The sequence below is a fragment of the Enhydra lutris genome, unplaced genomic scaffold (assembly GCF_002288905.1).
Source record: "Enhydra lutris kenyoni isolate GAN:26980312 unplaced genomic scaffold, ASM228890v2 scaffoldscaffold21, whole genome shotgun sequence".
Classification (NCBI taxonomy): domain Eukaryota; kingdom Metazoa; phylum Chordata; class Mammalia; order Carnivora; family Mustelidae; genus Enhydra; species Enhydra lutris.
The window spans coordinates 47,661,491-47,682,232 of NW_019154105.1; the positions used below are offsets into that span (position 1 = coordinate 47,661,491).

The 20,742-nt window shown below is 36.3% G+C and overlaps 1 protein-coding gene across 1 annotated transcript in view; it reads right to left on the bottom strand.

Annotated features, from left to right (window-relative positions):
- Nucleotides 1-20,742, bottom strand: part of LOC111149068 (stromal interaction molecule 2) — a 139,468-nt gene that overhangs the window by 51,923 nt on the left and 66,803 nt on the right. The window contains exon 3 of the mRNA XM_022505974.1: nucleotides 5,475-5,589. Coding sequence (XP_022361682.1) covers nucleotides 5,475-5,589 — 115 coding nt within the window. The remainder of the gene's footprint in view (nucleotides 1-5,474; nucleotides 5,590-20,742) is intronic.

The following is a 20,742-nucleotide window of genomic DNA, read 5'->3' on the forward strand; positions in this document are numbered from 1 at the left end:
TATTATATTTGTTATGATGATCTGTGATCACTGATCTTTATGTTATTATTGTCACTATTTTGGGGTTCCACAAATAGTACCCGTATAAGACAGCAAACTTAATTTTTTTACTTTTAATTTATGATTTTAAAATATTTATTAGATTTTGTTTTTGAGAGCAGTTTTAAGTTCACAGCAAAACTGAATGGAAAGTACAGAGATTTCCCACACACCCCTTACCCCACACATATATGACCTCCTTAATTATCAACATCCCACACCAGAGTGGTACATTATTTATAGGTGATGGACCTATGTTGACACATCATTATCATCCAAAGTCCAGAGTTTACATTAGGGTTCACTTGGTCTTGTATATTCTACAGTTTGGACAAATATATAATGACATGGATCCACCATCGTAGTTTCAGACAGAATAGTTTCACTGCCCTAAAAATCCTCTGTGCTCTATTCATCCTTCTCTCTACCCTAGGCCCTGGAAACTGCTAATTTTTTTAAGACAGCAAACTTAATTGATAATTGTTTTGTGTTTTCTGATGGCTCCATCAACTGGCTATCCCCCCCTACCCAGCCCCGGGGCCGATTCCATGAGACGCAACAATACTGAAATTATGCCAATTAATAACCCTACAATATAGCCTCTAAGTGTTCAAGTGAAAGGAAGAATCACATGTCTCTCGCTTTAAATCAAAAGCTAGAAATGATTGAGCCTAGAGAGGAAGACATGTCAAAGCCAAAACAGGCTAAAATCCAGGTTTCTTGTGCCAGTTAGCCACGTTATCTATGGAAGGGAAAGTTCTTGAAAGAAATTAAAAGTACTACTCCAGTTAACACACAAATAGTAAGAAAGTGAAATAGTCTTCCTATTGATACAAAGAAAGTTTTAGTGGTCTGGACAGAAAAACAAACCAGCTACCATGTTCCCTTAAGCCGAAGGCTTATCTAGAATTAAAACCCTAACTTTCTTCAATACTGTGAAGACAGAGAGGTGAGGAAGCTGCCCAAAGAACATGAAGCTAACAGAAATGCAACCAGAGGTTGGTTCATGAGGTTTAAGAAAAGAAGCCATCTCCATAAGAAAAGTGCAAGGGGAAGCAGCAAGTGCTGATGTAGAAGCTGTTCTCCAGAAGATAAGTAACAAAGGTAGCTACACTAAACAACAGATATTCAGTGCAGAGGAAACAGCCTTATATTGGAAGATGCCATCTGGGACTTCCGCAGTTAAAGAGAAATCAATGCCTGCCTTCAAATCTCCAAAGAACAGGCTGACTCTTTTGTTAGGGGCTAAAGAAGCTTGTGACTTTAAGTTGAAGGTAAAGTTCATTTACCATTATGAAAATCCTAGGGCCTTGAAGAATGATGCTATTTATAAAGGGAAAAACAAAGCCTTGATGACAACACGTCTGTTTACAACATAGTTTACTGAATATTTTAAGCCCACTGTTGAGGCCTGATGCTCAGAAAAAAGAAAGATTCCTTTCAAAATAATACTGCTCACTAGCAATGTACCTGGTCACCCAAGAGCTCTGATGGAGACGTACAATGAGATAACTGTTTTCATGCCTGCTAACACCACATCCATTCAACAGCCCATGAATCAAGAGCAATTCTACTTTCAAGTTTTATTATTTAAGAAATATATTTTATAAGGCTATAGCTGCCATAGATAGTGATTCCTCTGATGGACGAAACGATTCACTAATCTAAATGCCATTAAGAATATTCATGATTCAGGAACCAGAAAAGACCTCGAATAGCCAAAGCAATATTGAAAAAGAAAGCCAAAGTTGGTGGCATCACAATTCCGGACTTCAAGCTCTATTACAAAGCTGTCATCATCAAGACAGCATGGTACTGGCACAAAAACAGACACATAGATCAATGGAACAGAATAGAGAGCCCAGAAATAGACCCTCAACTCTATGGTCAACTAATCTTCGACAAAGCAGGAAAGAATATCCAATGGAAAAAAGACAGCCTCTTCAACAAATGGTGTTGGGAAAATTGGACAGCCACATGCAGAAAAATGAAATTGGATCATTTCCTTACACCACACACGAAAATAGACTCAAAATGGATGAAGGATCTCAATGTGAGAAAGGAATCCATCCAAATCCTTGAGGAGAACACAGGCAGCAACCTCTTCGACCTCAGCCGCAGCAACATCTTCCTAGGAACATCGCCAAAGGCAAGGGAAGCAAGGGCAAAAATGAACTATTGGGATTTTATCAACATCAAAAGCTTTTGCACAGCAAAGGAAACAGTTAACAAAACCAAAAGACAACTGACAGAATGGGAGAAGATATTTGCAAATGACATATCGGATAAAGGGCTAGTGTCCAAAATCTATAAAGAACTTAGCAAACTCAACACCCAAAGAACAAATAATCCAATCAAGAAATGGGCAGAGGACATGAACAGACATTTCTGCAAAGAAGACATCCAGGTGGCCAACAGACACATGAAAAAGTGCTCCATATCACTCGGCATCAGGGAAATACAAATCAAAACCACAATGAGATACCACCTCACACCAGTCAGAATGGCTAAAATTAACAAGTCAGGAAATGACAGATGCTGGCGAGGATGCGGAGAAAGGGGAACCCTCCTACACTGTTGGTGGGAATGCAAGCTGGTGCAACCACTCTGGAAAACAGCATGGAGGTTCCTCAAAATGTTGAAAATAGAACTACCCTATGACCCAGCAATTGCACTGCTGGGTATTTACCCTAAAGATACAAACGTAGTGATCCGAAGGGGCACGTGCACCCGAATGTTTATAGCAGCAATGTCTACAATAGCCAAACTATGGAAAGAACCTAGATGTCCATCAACAGACGAATGGATAAAGAAGATGTGGTATATATACACAATGGAATACTATGCAGCCATCAAAAGAAATGAAATCTTGCCATTTGCGACGACGTGGATGGAACTAGAGGGTATCATGCTTAGCGAAATAAGTCAATCGGAGAAAGACAACTATCATATGATCTCCCTGATATGAGGGAGAGGAGATGCAACATGGGGGGTTAAGGGGATAGGAGAAGAGTAAATGAAACAAGATGGGATTGGGAAGGAGACAAACCATAAGTGACTCTTAATCTCACAAAACAAACTGAGGGTTAATGGGGGGAGGGAGGTTGGGGGGGGTAGGATTATGGACATTGGGGAGGGTATGTGCTATGACGAGTGCTGTGAAGTGTGTAAACCTGGCGATTCACAGACCTGTACCCCTGGGGATAAAAATATATTATATGTTTATAAAAAATAAAATTAAAAAAAAAAAAAAAGAATATTCATGATTCAGGCGCCAGGGTGGCTCAGTGGGTTGAGCCTTTGCCTTCGGCTCAGGTCATGATCTCAGGGTCCTGGGATCGAGCCCCACATTGGGCTTTCTGCTCAGCGGGGAGCCTGCTTCCCCCTCTCTCTCTGCCTGCCTCTCTGCCTACTTGTGATCTCTCTCTGTCAAATAAATAAATGAAATCTTAAAAAAAAAAATATTCATGATTCATGGGAAGAGGGCAAGATATCAACATTAACAGGAGTGTGGAAGAAGGTGATTCCAACCCTCATAGATGACATTGAGGCTTCAGTGGAGGAAGCGACTGCAGATGTGGTGGGAACAGCAAGAGAACTAGAACGAGATGAGGAGCATGAGGATGGGACTGAATTGCTTCAATCTTATGATAAAATTTGAACAGATGAGGAGTCGCCTCTTACGGATGACCAAAAAGAAGTTTCCTGAGATGGAATCTACTCCTGGTAAAAATGCTGTAAAGGTTGTTGAAATGACAACAAAGGATTTACACTATTACATAAACCTGGTTAATAAAGCAGGGGCAGGGTTTTGCAATTATGAAAAAAGGTCTCCTTTGTGTAAAATGCTACCAAACAGTACTGCATGCTACAGAGAAACTGTTCATGAAATGAAGAGTCAATCAATGTGGCAAACCTCATTGTTGTCCTATGTTAAGAACTTGCCATAGCCACACCACCCTTCAGCAAGCAGCGTACTGTTCAGCCAGAAGCCACCAACACTGAGGCAAGACCTCCACCAACAGAAAAATTACAACTTGCTGAAAGCTCAGAGGATGATGAGCATTTTTTAGCAATAAAGTATTTTACAAATAAGGTATGTACATTTTTTTATACATAATGTTATCTCATACTTCACAGAATACAGTATAGCATAAACATAGCTTTTATACACACTGGGAAACCAAAAAACTCATTTGACTGGCTTTACTACAATATTTGGTTTATTATGGTGGTGTGTACGGTATCTCTAAGGCATACCTGTAAGCAGAGTAAGTTCTTCTGAGTTTTCCACCATTCTAGCACTTTCTCCCCCATGAAATGTACATTCTTTCATTTGCAATACTACCCAAATTCCTATTACTTAAAAATGGTATGGGGCAGGGAAATGGAGAGACAGATTTTTAAGTGTATGTATCTTTCATTCAAGTCAGTGATATTTTTTCCTTCCTTTTCTTCTTCCCAGTGTATTTTAACAAATGCCTCTTTTAAAAAGTGAAATCAAAAATGTAAGCAAGCTATAAACCTCCTTGTACATTAATAAAAATACTGAGCATTGATGGGATAGTTTTCTAAGAAAATTTTTCCATTTCCAAATGTTACCACAACCAGTCTAGTAAATTTATAATAAAGTGTCTTTATCCTACTGTGCAGTAGTCTGTCCCACCTTTCTCCTCCTTTCCTTTCATTATTCAAACTTAGAGAGGAAAATATATATAATATAAATGTTTGACTGGTAAAAGAATAGAAACATAAAAACATTAGGAAAACAACATTTTGGTTGACTGTCACTCAAATAAAATAAAAAGAAGAAGAGTAAGTTTAATCGACTTTTTTTTTTTTTTTTTTTTTTTTTTTAAATAATTTTTGGAGCTTTCTAGTATTAGGAAATCAAGTTAAGGTTTTAGGTCATACACCTTTCCTGCCTTAAACAATTACTGTCCATGAGATGGCTGGAGGATCTAAGAGCAGAAAAGTTGTAAAATATAAATCACAGAACTTTATCATGCAAGTCTTAGAAGACTTCATAAAAAATTTATTTCCGTAAAAGCTTAAAAGTTCTGTGCCTTCTGAAGACTTCAGGAACTGCTCGCAATAACAAAAAACTTTGGGACCCATATTTATTAGATAAACCTTTTATAATAATGTCACTTAACAAGTGAAGCAATACTCCACAACTTTAAACTCTCAAACATGCATTATCGTATTTATTCTAGCATAAGGTATCAAATTATTTGAAAACGGGCTGACCGTTAATGAATCATAAGATAAAAGAGCATTTTTCAAACTCAAAAATGGAAAAATTATTTACTAAAATATAAATACCCTCACAGAAATGTTATTTTGATTTTTTTCATAAAATCATTTGCAAACAGTGAGTTAACAATGGCTAAGCAGGGCAGAAGAGGAGATTCAGTTCACTAAAACAGTCTTACCTTCTGAAGTTTTCCACCGTTTCCATAAATCCTCAACAGTTATATGCTTATCTTCTCTGTGCAGATGGCTGTGTTTATTAGTAGCATCTTTATATTTCATATCTTCTCTAATAAACTGTAAGAGAGAAAACACTAAGTTAAGTAACCTTAAATTCACTATTTTATAATCTCTGTAGACTCAGAAACAAAATTTTAAAATCCAGTAGGTGGCAATTTTCAGATAACAACTGGGGCATTTTTGGTATTTTATAGTCATATTATTCTTACATGTTTATAAAATTTATTTAATAAAATGTCTTCTACTAATCATAACAACAATAAAAGTACTTATTTAATGCTCATTATTTCCCAGGTACTATCTTACATTGTGTCTCTACATACACACACACACACACACACACACACACTCATTTAACTTCATAATAATTCTATATTATGTATCCTCATTTTATAGATGAGAAAACCAAGACCCAAAGAAATAAAATAATTTGTCCAAGATTGAAAAAATAACAAGCAGCAGAGCTAAGTATATTGTGCTCAACAGCATAATATATTCTATATTATGGCCATTACGTGTGTATATGTGTGTGTATGTATGTGTATATATATGTACTTATACATGCATTTTTACCAGATACTTAGGGACAAGGGTGTTTCAAAACACCATAAATGCTAATCTCAATTACTACCTCATATTTTTGTGTTCTCCTACCTGTGAAGCTAGTACTTATAGTTGAAAGGCATTTGACTGCAGTGTTTAGAACTATATTTTATAAAGCTGAAGTAGATCTCTATTAATCTTACATTAAAATATATAAAGAAAATGCACTAAAATTTTCTTTGCTAAAAACCAACCTGCTCTGTATTCGTTATAGAAAATCCATCAGTTGCTCCCCACTGTAGTTAAAAAGTCTGCTTTTTATTTGGGAGAAAGAGAAGCAAACACCTTTTATGGTTTACATACCATTTTCCAATCCTATTCCCGACAATCTTTTCAGCCTGATCTCTTGACACTATCCTCATATAAACTCGTTACTCTAATTATATAAAAGAAATATTTTAAATTATTAAGCTTTTTCTCTCATTTCTCATTTTTCCTGTTCTGGTATTATTTTACTTGATATGTTTATTGATTTTTTCTGATTTCAAAAATATAAGATCACACAAAAGATTATTTAAGAAACCCATAATGCAGAAAGTGAATATCCCCAACCAATATCCCCCAAAGTGAAGAGCTCCCAACCCCAGAGGCATATTTTTCTGACTTTTATATACTGACAATGAACATCATTTTCAGACAAATGCCAAATTTTGCTTTTATGTCATCTTCCGCTAAAACTAAAAAAACAAAATTTTAATAGCTGTATAATATTGAGAAATCATTTCACTTTCCTGAGATTTAGTAACCTCAGCTACAAAATGAAGAAACAACATTTTATGATCAACACTACTCAACAGGTCATGAGACTGATTTTGGTCAGGAAACTGATACCTGTCTACAGAAACAGAGAGAAGCCATTTAGAAACCTACACAGTAACAGACATTTTCAAAGACTATGACCCAAGCATGTGGTAAATGTACTTAACCATGTAGGCCCCATCTATAATGAACTGGAAATGAAAAATCTGGTCCTTCACCATAGATACTTTGAAGAGCAATAACCCAGGTCTATTCTAGTGCTTATGTATTTTGCTGTTCTAACTAGTGCCTCACTTTATTTTCCAAATACCCTTTTAAAAAGTTAAAGGGGCCTGCCTCATTGCTCCAACTCCTCCTATTTCATATTTTTCTAATTTCCTATTTTCTGCCCATTCCTCTTTGTTCTTCCTGATATTTTCAGAATCCAGTAGATATACCTGGAAAAATCACTGTCACTGAGATGTTCAGAAACTGCACCTAGCTTGGGAAAGGTTCAAGAGCTAGAGAGAAATTCTAGAAAGAAAGCATGGTGATGAAAAAAGCAGGGAGGAAGCCTGCCTTGGAAATTTTCCAGTCAGTTGGAATACATGGCAACTGTTTCATATTTGTGATACATGAGGGGGGAAAAAAAGTCCTAAGAAATTCTCTTTACCACATGAACACAAAGAACCTACAAGTAGAGTTCTGTGACTTTAGGATCAATGTATTTCAGAAAATAAAGCTAATCTCCACATACAGACAAGATGAGGCATTCTAGCCACTCAACTATTTTAGTAAGCCGAGGATGAGTGTATAGATACCAGCCAAAATATGTGATTAACAAAATAAAAGAATTAAGATATCAAAAAAGCCAATTAAAAAAAAAAGCTCAGGAAGATTATCTATAGTGCAGTTAATGTAAAAGAACTATTTGGCTCCCAAAAATGTTGGGTCAAAACTGAATAAATGCACAGAATTGTATTTTCCCTGAAATTATCATTTAAAAATTAATATATCATTTAAAATTTATATCATTTAAAAATTAATATATACTTCCCTTTTAAAACATGATCCCAAGACAACACAATTCATAACAAACCATATGGAAGTGTACATACATCTTCAACATTTTGATCACAAATGTGAATAGAAAGCACTAGAAATATCAGTAGAAAGCACCAGAGTAGAGTAGAAAGCACTAGAATTACTTTATGTTGAAACTAAGGTGGAAAAATGTTATCTAAACCAAGTACACTAAAACTCATCAGTTTCTAATAACCCTCTCCAGTATGTTTCCTACAGGATCACTTTGTTCAAAATTTTCTAAAACTTCACAGAAAACTGTAAATTATAGAACTGAGGCAGGCTAACTAGAGAAATTTTAAAAGCAGTCACCAATAATTGAAAATGCATGAGAAAATGACAAATTTTTATCTGTTGAAACCTGGGAATTAAATCAGAAAATAGAATCTGAAATTCTATGAGGTAAATCTTTAAATAATGTACTGCAAATTAGAAGTGGTAAACATGTCCAATTATGTACCTAATTATACCTATAATAAGAAAGGCTGAATTGATAATACAAATACAGAAGTACTCAAATTTCTTCTCAAAAATATTTATGCAGATGATTCTTTAAAATACATTCTTCTAAACCATTATGGAATTTACATAGCCAGTTTCAGGAACTTAGCTTCTAGATGATAAACTGGTATCAGTTCCTTATATCTCTAACATACTTCTAATTTGTATTTTGTATTTATACTTCATATTTTTGATGCTATATTTTTCTTTTTATTCCAACTGCACTTATATTTGTGTTTTGTATTTGTGTTATTTCTATGACAGTGCTTAATAAAATCTGATACATGCTAGTACAGACACAATTAAGGGCTCTTTTCAGCCAATATATACCTCCTTCCCTACCAATGTAAGTGTATATCTCTGAATGTGTTCAGTCATCCTCCTCAACCTATCACTCATTGCCACAGCTGTGTGACTAAAGGATGGACACTTGACCCAGAAGAAAACAATCCAGAGTATGAACAGGATGAAAGGATTCTATTTCACAAGTAAATGCAATTCAGACCATAAAAGGCTAGGTTATTTGGTGATGGTTCTGGATTTTTAAAGTGATAAGGAAACTGGTGTTGAAGGTACCATTTTATGAACGGACACATGAACCACGTACAGAGGAAGCCAAAATGTAGAGACAGAAACTAATGAAAGAGAACAGAGAGAGAAAGAAATGGCACCAGGAACTGCCTCAATTCTTGAGGACTTCCTGTTTCAGTTCCCCAGGAGGCCTGGGAAATATAATTCTTGTCCTGATTTCCATGACATAACAATGATACATAGGTATTTCCCCTTTCATTTTTAAATATACAATTTTAAGATCTCAATACCCAAGGAGAGGTGATTTATCATCACAGTTAAGCACTCAGACTCTAGGGTGACAGACTATCCTCAAAATCTGACTCCACTGCTTGCATTTTTTTTTAGCCTCATATTTCTCCTTTGTACAGTGAGGAAATTAAATCACCCACCACATATGGTTATGGAAAGATTAAATTAAAAATTCATACTTAGAATATAAAAGTGTTAGACAATAAAAATAATTTGAGTTGTTATTGCTGTTGAACTTTAAAGCCTGAATAAATTAGTTTCACCTTGACTACACTGGCAGCTTAATATACATCTTAGAAAATATCAGACATTTATAAAGCTACAATTTCCAAATACTCTTAAAACTACCATTTCAGACATTCTGAAACAAAATACATAACACAGAAATGAACAGGAAAACCACAAACTTTTCATTGACAATGTAAGCAGAGGTTTTCCCAAAGGACACCTGTCATCAAAACAACAGTGTCCAAGGTCTGATATGTGAGTCAGTGAGTTCCAGTGAGTCCTGGAAAAAAACTGCAGGGTCTTCCTGTCTTGAAAATAATACTAAAATAGCTCAGTATAATGTCTCAGGGGAAAGAATGCATAACCAGAAAGGACTACTATTATCCGTGCTTGTACAGATGGAAAAAGGCAGAGCTAAGGGAGGGTTGACAATTTATTTGACTTGATAGAGTTATTTAAGAAAATCAAATATTGGAAGTAAATTTTAAAGAATTCCAAAGTTTAAGTCCTTCACCACTATTCACACCGCTATCCTAACCTGGATATTCTGAAAAATTTACTGATGCTCAATTTTTAGAAATGACACCATACTAATAAAGCATGAATTGCCCATGTTTCCTCATCCCAAAACTAAGCATAGTGGTGGAAAGCACAGACTCGATCTTCACACCTTGAATATCTAATGTACTATTTGCTATAGGACATTAGTAAGCTACTTTCCTCCCTTCGCTTCAGTTTTCTCAGCAGCAAAATGGTAATTATAGTCATATATCAAAAGTGACTTATTTCACATGAAGTATAAAAAACTGTTTGGTATAGAGTAACCACTCAACAATGTATTTCATGTAAATCATTTATTTTTTAAAATAACGAGTTAAATCTTTGCCTTGATAGGCACACTCTGTATCATTTCTTGAAGTGGCAGAAGATACCTCTACTGATAATCAATGATGTAAGTGTAGTAATATCAAATCTTGGTTGATACCCGCCACACAAAATGCTGTTCACAATGCAGAGATACAGGCTAGTGCTAAGATTTGTCTTAGTAACTTTGATCTTATCATCTAAGATGGATGATGACACCTACACAAAAACATAAGAGAACCCAGGCAAACTAGAATATGTTTTCATGGAATTAAGAATGAAAAAGGTAAATCACTTAACATCTGAGAAAAAATTTTTGAGATCCTAAATTCAAATATTTTTTTCAAACATTAAAATTCTATACTAAAGAAAACTTAAAGCTGATTTGGACACCTTTCTACACCTTAACACAAGCATAACTTTACACTTTTACCCAAGTGTTACAGTATGTTAATCAGCCCTTAATTCCACTCCCTAAGCTTCCAACATCAAAATCCCATCAGTCAATCTCCAGTTTACCCACAGTAAATGCACCAATGACCTCCTTAGGATTCCGTTCTGTTCTCAGAACAGCTCAGAGTTCAATTGGCCTCACAATGACTGTCAACACCATCTAAGCTAGACTATAGCCTTTTATGAGCTAGGTGGAGACCTTAACCATTATTTATTACACTAATTCAACTAAATGATAAGTTAATAGAGATGACAGATGACAGTCAAACAACGAGTTTACAAAGACCTGTAAAACACAACATATTTATGAGCTGAAATATGCCAGTCATTTGTTTGACATGAACCAATACATGACCTATATCATGACTAGTCTTCAAGATTACTGTTCATTATAATCCAAAAATCTCTAACAAAATTACTGATGATTCCATCAGTCTATCCAATTGTAAATAAAGAAATATAAATAAATAAATAAATAAATAAAGTACTATACTGTCCTTAAGAACACCAAAATAAAAGTCCAAAGGCAGAGGCAAATGATTCATCTTCTGTGTTCTCATTTGGAAAATAAAAGGTAAAAAAATTTTTTAAATTATAAATATAAAAAAAGAGAGCACAGATTTACAAATATATGGGGAAAACTTGTTGTTTTTATTTACTATTATTATTTATTATTTTTTTTTAAGATTTTATTTATTTATTTGACAGAGAGAGAGATCACAAGTAGGCAGAGAGGCAGACAGAGAGAGAGGAAGGGAAGAAGGCTCCCCACTGAGCAGAGAGCCCGATGTGGGGCTCGATCCCAGGACTCTGAGATCATGACCTGAGCCAAAGGCAGCGGCTTAACCCACTGAGCCACCCAGGTGCCCCTATTTATTATTATTATTAAAAATAAGTAGGTATTATAGCAAGTTAGAGATATACCAAAGTCTAGTTTTGGCTCTAGTTTCTGGCCAAAATCTACCATTAGGCTTTGGTTTCAGTTTCCAGAACTCCGAACACACACGTATCTACTTAAATGTCTTCTGCCATCCATGAACTTGTGTATGATCAATACTCATGAGATCACGTAAGTCAAAAAATATCCATCAAGCATAACAACAGTAACATATAAGGTGAGCCATTCAGATTTAACATCAAAATGTGAATTTTACTTTAAATAAACTTTCAAGATGTAACAAAAAATCTCCTCTTTTCTACTGGCTAAAATTAGTTAAGTCAGAACTTGTATTTCCAGCTAAGAAGAGGTTACAGACACAAGATTTACCACCCTCTCCCAAAACAAATAAGAAACTGGATAAAATATATGGAACGATGGTTTTCAAGACACTGAACATCAAGACAACAAAGCACAGTGATCCCTGGAGACCAAAAACAAAGAAAGCCCTGTGACTGCCCTAAATTAATTCCTGAAGAGAACTCCAGGACAAAGCACAGGAAGAGGGAACCCAGGCAGAGAGGACAGTCCTCTGAGTTGAAAAGACAGAACTGGCAGAGAACTAAAGAGGGTACGGATTACAGTACTAAGTACCAGAGAAGTGTGAGCCACAGAGAGAGAGAAAAGCCTGGATTACCTAGAAAGAGTACCTTGAGTCTTTCATGACTACTGATCGCCCCATGCATGCAAGCCAAGGAAAAAAGACACACCAAAAATTTGGAAGAAATAGTCTTTGAAGATTATATAGGACAGGGAATAGTGCTTGTTCCCACAAGACAGAATGGAAAATCTCCTAATTTGTAGGTCATCAGGTGGAAGACTAAGAAAGTCTTTGCCCTAGTACTGAGAAATACTAACCCCCAACTAAACTCTACATTGATTCTGCCCCCCCCCAATAGCTTATTAATACAAGCCAAGGGGATTAAACTGTTTGCATAACTTAACCCTGCCCTAGAATAAAGCTTAAGAATACTTCTATGTATACAAAATACTCAGTAACCAACAAGGTAAAATCCACAATGTCTGACATCCAAAGAAAAACTACCAAGTACTCCAAGACATAGAAAAACAACCCACAACTAGAAGAAAAGTCGATCAAACCTACCCAAAAAAGGCAAAGATGAGACAACTATAATCAAAGACATTAAAACAGTTATTATAGCTATATTCTATTCAAAAAGCCAGAGTAAATACTGAACATGTTAATGGAGACATGTAAAATTGAAGTGTTTTTTAAGACCTAAATCAATTCTAAAAACTAAAACCACAAAGACTGAGATGAAAAACACACTAAATAAAATTAATAATAAACATGACAGACTAAAGTATCAGCAAACTTAAATACAGTAAGCATGAGAAACTATCCAAACCAGAGACTGAGCTGTGGAACAACTTCAAGCAGCCTAACATAAGTGTAATTGGAGTCCGTAAGGAGCCAAGAGGGAGTGACAAAAAAAGACACTTGAAAAAATGGCCAAAATTTTTTTCAAATTTTATTAAAACTATAAACCCAGAGATTCCAGAAGAAAACTACACCAATATACATCATAATCAAATAGCTTAAAACCAAGGATAAAGAGGGTAATCTAAAAGCAATTGGGTATGGGAAGGGAGATAAAAGACACAATAGGTACAGAGGAACGGAGATAAGAAGGATAGCACAATTTTTGTCAGATCCAAAAAAAAAAAAAAATCCAGAGACCGCTTAGGAAGCATATTTAAAGTATGAAAGGAAAAACTTTTAACCTACAATTCTTACCCAGCAAAAACATCTTCTAAAAATGAAGGCAAAATAAAAACATTTTCATACATACAAACAGTAAGAGTTTATCACAGGAAGTCCTGTACTGCCAGAAATGTTTTTAAAAGCCCTGTAAGCAGAAGGAAACTAATACCAGATGGAAATCTAAGCACAGTAAGAACAGTTTTGAAGGAATAACAGAGACAAAAGCTTAAGTGAGTTCAAGAAAGAACGAGATGAGAAAAATAGTACACAAATCCTTTTGAGGGAACTCGTTGGAAAGAAGGACAAAGGAATTGGGCAATAACCAAAGGGAGAAACAGAGTCAGGAGAAGTTTTTATGCTGTTGTGAGAAAACAAAAGCAGGTTTGCATCAGATAGGAAAGATCCAGTAGAAAATGGAAAATTGTTGAAGCATTGTCCTGCAGTTGCCAAGGGGAGACAAGAGATGAGATGGAGTGCTCAGGTGGAAGAATTCACTTTTGCAAGGGGCACAAACAATGAATCAACAGTAATAGGAGAGAATATATAGTTTATAGCCATAAATGAAGGTGGATGAACAACTCCAGTGGCCTCATATGGCCTCTGAAAAGGAGAGAGGAAAAACTTCCCTATCCCAATCCTAAGATCATCATTGGGATAATATTTTATTTATTTATTTTTTAAGATTTTATTTACTTATTTGACAGAAAGAGATCACAAGTAGGCAGAGAGGCATGCAGAGAGAGAGGGAGGAAGCAGGCTCCCTGCTGAGCAGAGAGCCCGATGCGAGGCTCAATCCCAGGACCCTGAGATCATGACCTGAGCCGAAGGCAGAGGCTTTAACCCACTGAGCTACCCAGGTGCCCCTGGGATAAGATTTTGAACACACCACAAAGTATGGGAAATAAACAGGCAATGGAAAGGTAAAGGAAAATTACTGACCAATTATACATAATAGATTTTATAGCAACACAAAGATTTCCCTTCACTGTCTTCCACAAAAGAATGTAACAGTTTCAAAATCTGAGGATCAAAATGTTCTATACCACAACTGGGGTGGTAGATACATGGGTATATACATTTGTCAAAATTCATGAAACTGTATAGCCAAAATTCTGCACTGAATTGAATGTAAGATATACCCCAAATATTTAAATCATCAAGAATTTCAAGAAACTCATTATCTTTTATGGGCACAATTTCATTCATTAAAAAAGATATTATTTATTCTAAATGTACTACTCATCTCTCATAATCATTAAGCCAAACTCTAAGAGATTACATTAACTTGCCATACATTAAACTTTGTGAATGTCTTTTTATTATATTTTAGTTTTTTAGGGTAGAAGAGTTTAAAGAACTTCCATCAGTGAGACTCAGGGTTGTAACTATAACCCATTTCTTTGTGGTTTTTGCTTGTTTTGTCATAATTGAGATTTTATTGGCTGTTCTAGGAATTAGCACAAAGACATTTCAATTTGTACAAAACTCTTCATGTATATAACCAAACACCTAAAAAATCATGTACTTGTGACTCTTCTAAGCAGTTATTCCAGTGACTTTCCAGCTTAAAATCTGGGGGTAAATTTTCCTTAACAGGATATCAAGTACTATTATTGTCAAATGTTGTACAATGTTATACAATTAAGTCTCACTAATTCACAATTTAGTATCATATACACTACATACTCAAATTTTAATCTGTCACATTAACAAAGTTACTAGGAAAACTGGACAACTGCAACTAAAGATATTACAGAGTGTACAAAATTCTGACAGGGAGAGCCAAGGTCAAGGAATGGTTTTCTTGAGGAAACAATTTACCAAAATCAACACAGAAAGAGAAGTAATTTAAAATGTTCAAGATGTATTAAATGCAGGACTGACTGCAAATTGCCATTTAGGATGCTCTGTGTTATAGAATATAAAAACTACCCCATCTATGGAATGTTAGTCTGATACCCAAGACAACCACATGCAAAATGGAACACGAAGAGAATGAGAGAAATCATGAGTGAAAGGCCTCTCCAGTCATAAGAATACAGATATGTCCAAAGAGCAGTCTTTCAGCAGTTCACTTTGGGGAGAATAAAGAGTGCATCAAGAAGTTGCAGAGTAAATGATAATGGCTAGAAGGACAGATTATGACCAGACAATAAAATGTTTTCAATGCCAAATTAAGAAGTCTAGGCTATATATGGTAGACTATAGGGGTGGTTCTCAAGTGTGATCAACTCTAATGGCAGGGTTCTGAACACATTTAAAGTAGGTTAAAGTGTGTTAAATGTGTGTTCGACTTACGATATTTTCAACTTATGATGGGTTTATTGGGATGTAATCCTGTTATAAGTTGAGAAAAGGATGTGTACTCCAGAGCACTCTGTTTGTCTCAATCAGGTCTACCCTCAGGGGCAACTAGTTAACTGGAGCCTATCCTGCAGGGGTATTATCAGAGCCTAACTGACCAGGACCAATTCAACTCTACCAGGCTCTCTAGCTTTCCAGTGGGAGAAGAGAAACACCCAACTCCAACTCATTCTAGCCATCTTATCCCATCAAAGGGGGGAAAAAAAACCTAAAACTGAGAAACATTTGTGAAGGCCGCCATCCAGAATCACTGGTTCATGAAAAGAATGCGACCTAATCATGGGTCTACAGACCACCTCCCCTCTCCCCACACCTCACCACCATATTACTACGGGCCTATTTGCAGCATTTCTTTTATCCCATACACCATGTCTAGCTCTCCGGAAAAAATGACAAGGCATACCAGAAGGCAAAAAAATAACATCTGAAGAGACAGAACAAGCATCGGAACCAGACATAGTAGGGACTGATCTGATGAGGGATTTAAAACAATCAAGAGGATACCCTGAGGATTTTAGTGGATAAAGTAAATCAGAAGTAAGAACAGATAAGCAATAAGAAGAGATGGATATCCAAAGAAAGAACCAGAAAAAGATGCTACAGATCAAGAGCACTAGTTCTAGCACTTTAAGAACTCCTTTGATGGGCCTGTTAGTAGACTGTGCACAGCTGAGAAAAACTCTACCCCAGAAGACAGATGTATCAGTAGAAATCTGGAAAACCAAAAAGCAAGGAGAGGACTGAAAAAACAATCAGAGCAGAGTATCCAAGGACTGTGAGACAACTCCAAAAGGTATAACATACATGTAATGGGAGTACCAGGAGAAGAAACAGAGAAAGGAACAGAAGAAATGCCTGAAACAATAAAGACTAAGAAAGTCTAGGGCAGTGAAGATACCCTGTGATATTATAATGTTGAGTGCATCTCATTATACATTCATTCAAACCCAGAGAATGTACAACTGCAAGACCAAACCGTAATGACAACTATGGACTTTGGGTGATTATGACATGTCAGTGTAGGTTAGTCTTTAGTAGGTAAAAAATGCACCAGTCTGGTAGGTGATGCTAATAATAACAGAGAATATACATCATGTATGGGGGTAAGGGGTATATAGGAAATCTCTGTGCCTTCTCAATATTGTAAACCAAACTGCTTTAAAAAAAACAAACAAACATTTTTTAATCTTATACAATACATACACTTTAGGGTGCAAGAAAAGTAAGAACAATGAAGAATCAAATGAGAAGTAACCAGAAGCAGAAAGAGAAAAAAACCAAGCAAGTTCTTTTCAATGCTAACCCCCATGCCACCATACTCCAGTCAGACTGAATCATCAGCTACCGCATAAATTAGTACCTTATATTCTTGCTTTTTTATTCCTGCCCCCCGACCGTTCCTCTTGGAGTGATCCACCTAATCATCTACAACTGTAAACACCATGCCAACTTCCAAAGGCCCATCTCAAGAACTTCTACTTCACGCTTTTCTAGATGCTCCTCAAATGAATATATACTCTTCTGAGACACCAGAGCACTTCCATGATTCATGTGTATTCCTAGTACATACTATGCCATGACATGCCTTGTTATTAGACAGATAGAGCCTCATATACCCTACCAGATGGTAAGCATATGGAAGTCTATGCTTGTTTTTTCATTCTGCTCCATATTCAGTACAGTGTTGTATATATAAATAGGAACTTAAAAACATTTTGTTTTTAAGTGAATGCTCAAAAACACCCTTAGTCAGGAGCCTAGGCATATTTCCCAAGCCCTTAAAGGAACGAAGTAAAAGAAAATAAAAGAAAAATAAAAACAAAAAAAGCAACTACTTAATTTAAAAAAAAAAAAACAGGCTTTTAAATTCCATAAAAATTTCTATACTTCCCTAATAAAGACTTGAAAGAATTTTAGGAACTTGGGAGATATAAAAAATAAGAGTCAGTGGGCAAGGATTAGCAATTAAAGTGAAAGGCTCTCAAATATTTTTTATCAAATTTTTGAAACATTTTCAGGATCAAGGCAAAATACTCCTTCATCTTAAAAAGGTTCTCTTTATCAGGTGAATTCAATAGCCTTATAGTTTTAGCCTTCTGAGCCTAATAACCCTATTAAAAGGTCAGCGGGGATGGGGGGGTGGTAATAAAAAGCAAGTCATCAACATTTGGTAATACCAGTACTTCGTCAATGCCATGAGCAAAGTCAAGCCAGGCCAGACCCAGCAAGGCCAAGACAGAAAGCCTAAAGGAAATACAGGGGTGAAAAGTAGTCTTTAGGGTGACATAAGGAGATTCTTAGCCATGCTTAAGGTAACACTCAAGACACAAGTCAGTATGATTTAGACCAAATACAGGGAACAAGCAGATATAAGGTCCAGGTGAAAGAGCTGACATCAATGCCTAAAGGTTTGCAACTAAAACTGAAGTCATTAATAGAAACACAGTTCAGGAATGTAAGCAAAGGATGTTCTTTCAGAGTCCAGGGCTCAAAATTGAACACAAGTTCAAGAAACAACAATTGGCATTGTGCCTAAACATGTTCAAGAGTGAACAGGACTTGAGATGGTTGAGCTCCAGCCCAGTCCCCTATGCTGTGTGACCTAAGTAACATAATCAGAGCCACAGTCCCAGCCATAAAACAGGGATACCACCTGTCTTGCCTATCCCAAAACAAGACTGCTGAAGATAAGGTGAGAAACCATAAATGCTTTATGAACTATGATGTTATAATCAATAGATGGTGGGGTTATCAGGAGGATAAGAACAATTTACCTTATAGCTTCCTGATGTAGCATAGCACCTTATCACCTTAAGGCCACAAGAACAGCTTTCTAGAGCAAAACAGTCTTCTGAAGACCATGGGGTTAGTGACTGCAGCACTTACTTCTGGGAGAAATTCTGGAGGCCAAACACCGGGTATGTGAATAGGAAAATTTAGACTACTATATACAATTCTTCAGATGAATAATCGGGAAAGCCAGAAATTTACAACAAAAGGGAAAAAAAAAATAGCAGGATCTGGGTGGCTCAGTCAGTTAACCTCCAACTCTTGACTTGTGCTCAGATCATGATCTCAGGGTTGTGGGATCGAGCCCCTATCAGACTCTGTGCTCAGTGTGGAGTCCACTTGAGATTCTCTCCCTCCCCTCTCTCTCTGCCCCTCCCCCCACTCATGTCTCTCTCTAAATAAATAAATCTTAAAAATAAATAAATTCTAGAAATCAAAGAAAGGGTCAATGAGTTTTAAGTTAATATAGAAAATACTGTTACATTGTTTTATTTCCAGAGAATAAAAAGACAAAAAAAAATCACTTAGCTCTAGGAAAAACTAGAATTATGTCAAAGTCTCTGTCATGTTACTAGAAAACAAGGGGCCCATGCATAAAGACAGTATGATAAACTGAATTGAAACAGATCCAACCTTTACTAACAGCACAAATCTTGGCACAATACTTGAATCAATTTAATAACAACTTAGTAAAGTGAGCAAGACACAGACAAAGGTAATTACAGTGGAAAGCAGATTGTGGAAAGACATATAGTGAGTTAATTATATGGCCCCATTTGCCTAGGACAATCCTCATGTGCACCTGTCGCCCTGGTGTAATTATTAATAGTACCGTCTTTTACTCTCAAAAGTATTCCAGTTTGGATGATGAATTATATGTCACCATATCCATAACAACAAAAATTATAAGGTCGATAGAGTTAATGTTACTGTAAAGGTACAATATTCACTTGTGAAACAGGAATAGGTTTTGTACACTGAAACTCAGATGTTTTAGAAGACAAGATATGCAAAGTTTGCTAAACTCACAAAAAAATATATTACATAAATGCACTGCCATGCCATGATCCTGAAAATGCCTGGGGGAGGAGGGAGAAGAGCAGGACTGGCTATACAGTCAGGCTGAACTAAAGCAGTACAGAGACAGATCCTGATTCACACCCCTGCTGCTCTGCCCCCTTCTAGTGCATAACAGTATTTAATACAAAAGTCCTGTTAAGGGAAATGAAAGACTAATGGAACAGGAATAGGGAAGATTTCTTTTTTTTTTTTTTCTTTAAAGATTTTATTTATTTACTTGCCAGAGAGATAGAGAGAACACAAGTAGAGTGGCAGACAGAGGGAGAGGGAGAAGCAGGCTCCTCAATGAGCAAGGAGCCCAACGTGGGGCTCGACCCCAAGACCCTGGGATCATGACCTGTGCCAAAGGCAGCCGCTTAACCGACTGAGCCACCCAGGTGCCCTGGGGAAGATTTCTTTAATGAAAACAGGTAATTGCCAGATAGTCTGTCTAAAGAAAATGGAAATCATTTGGAGAAAAGGGGCTAAAAGATTTACTAGTTGAAGCAGGGGTTGTGGTAACTTCCTAGAAAGAGGCTAAAGGTAGTGGGTTAAATGTCTCAAGGCCACAAAATGATTTCAGAAATTTTTGGCTCTTACAGACAGATCTCATACCATAGACCATTCATTCCCAGTTTACACACTGGTTGTATTTAAGAGTGTATTTGCCATTTGAAAAACATCTTTCCTTGGGGTGCCTGGGTGGCTCAGTGGGTTAAAGCCTCTGCCTTCAGCTAGGGTCATGGTCTCAGGGTCCTGGGATCAAGCCCCACATCGGAATCTCTCTCAGCAGGAAGCCTGCTTCCTGCCTGCCTCTCTGCCTACTTGTGATCTGTCAAATAAATAAAGAAAAGAAAAGAAAGGAAAAGAAAAAGAAAAACATTTTTCCACAAAAACTGTTATGATATTTAAGTATCTACCAACTGCAGCACAAAAGCCCACTTAATCTGTATGTATTAACTAGATAGTACCAATGGTGTTTCTCAAATGACAGGCAACTAAGGACATAAAAAAGAAGGTAACCATTACACTACATCACAGT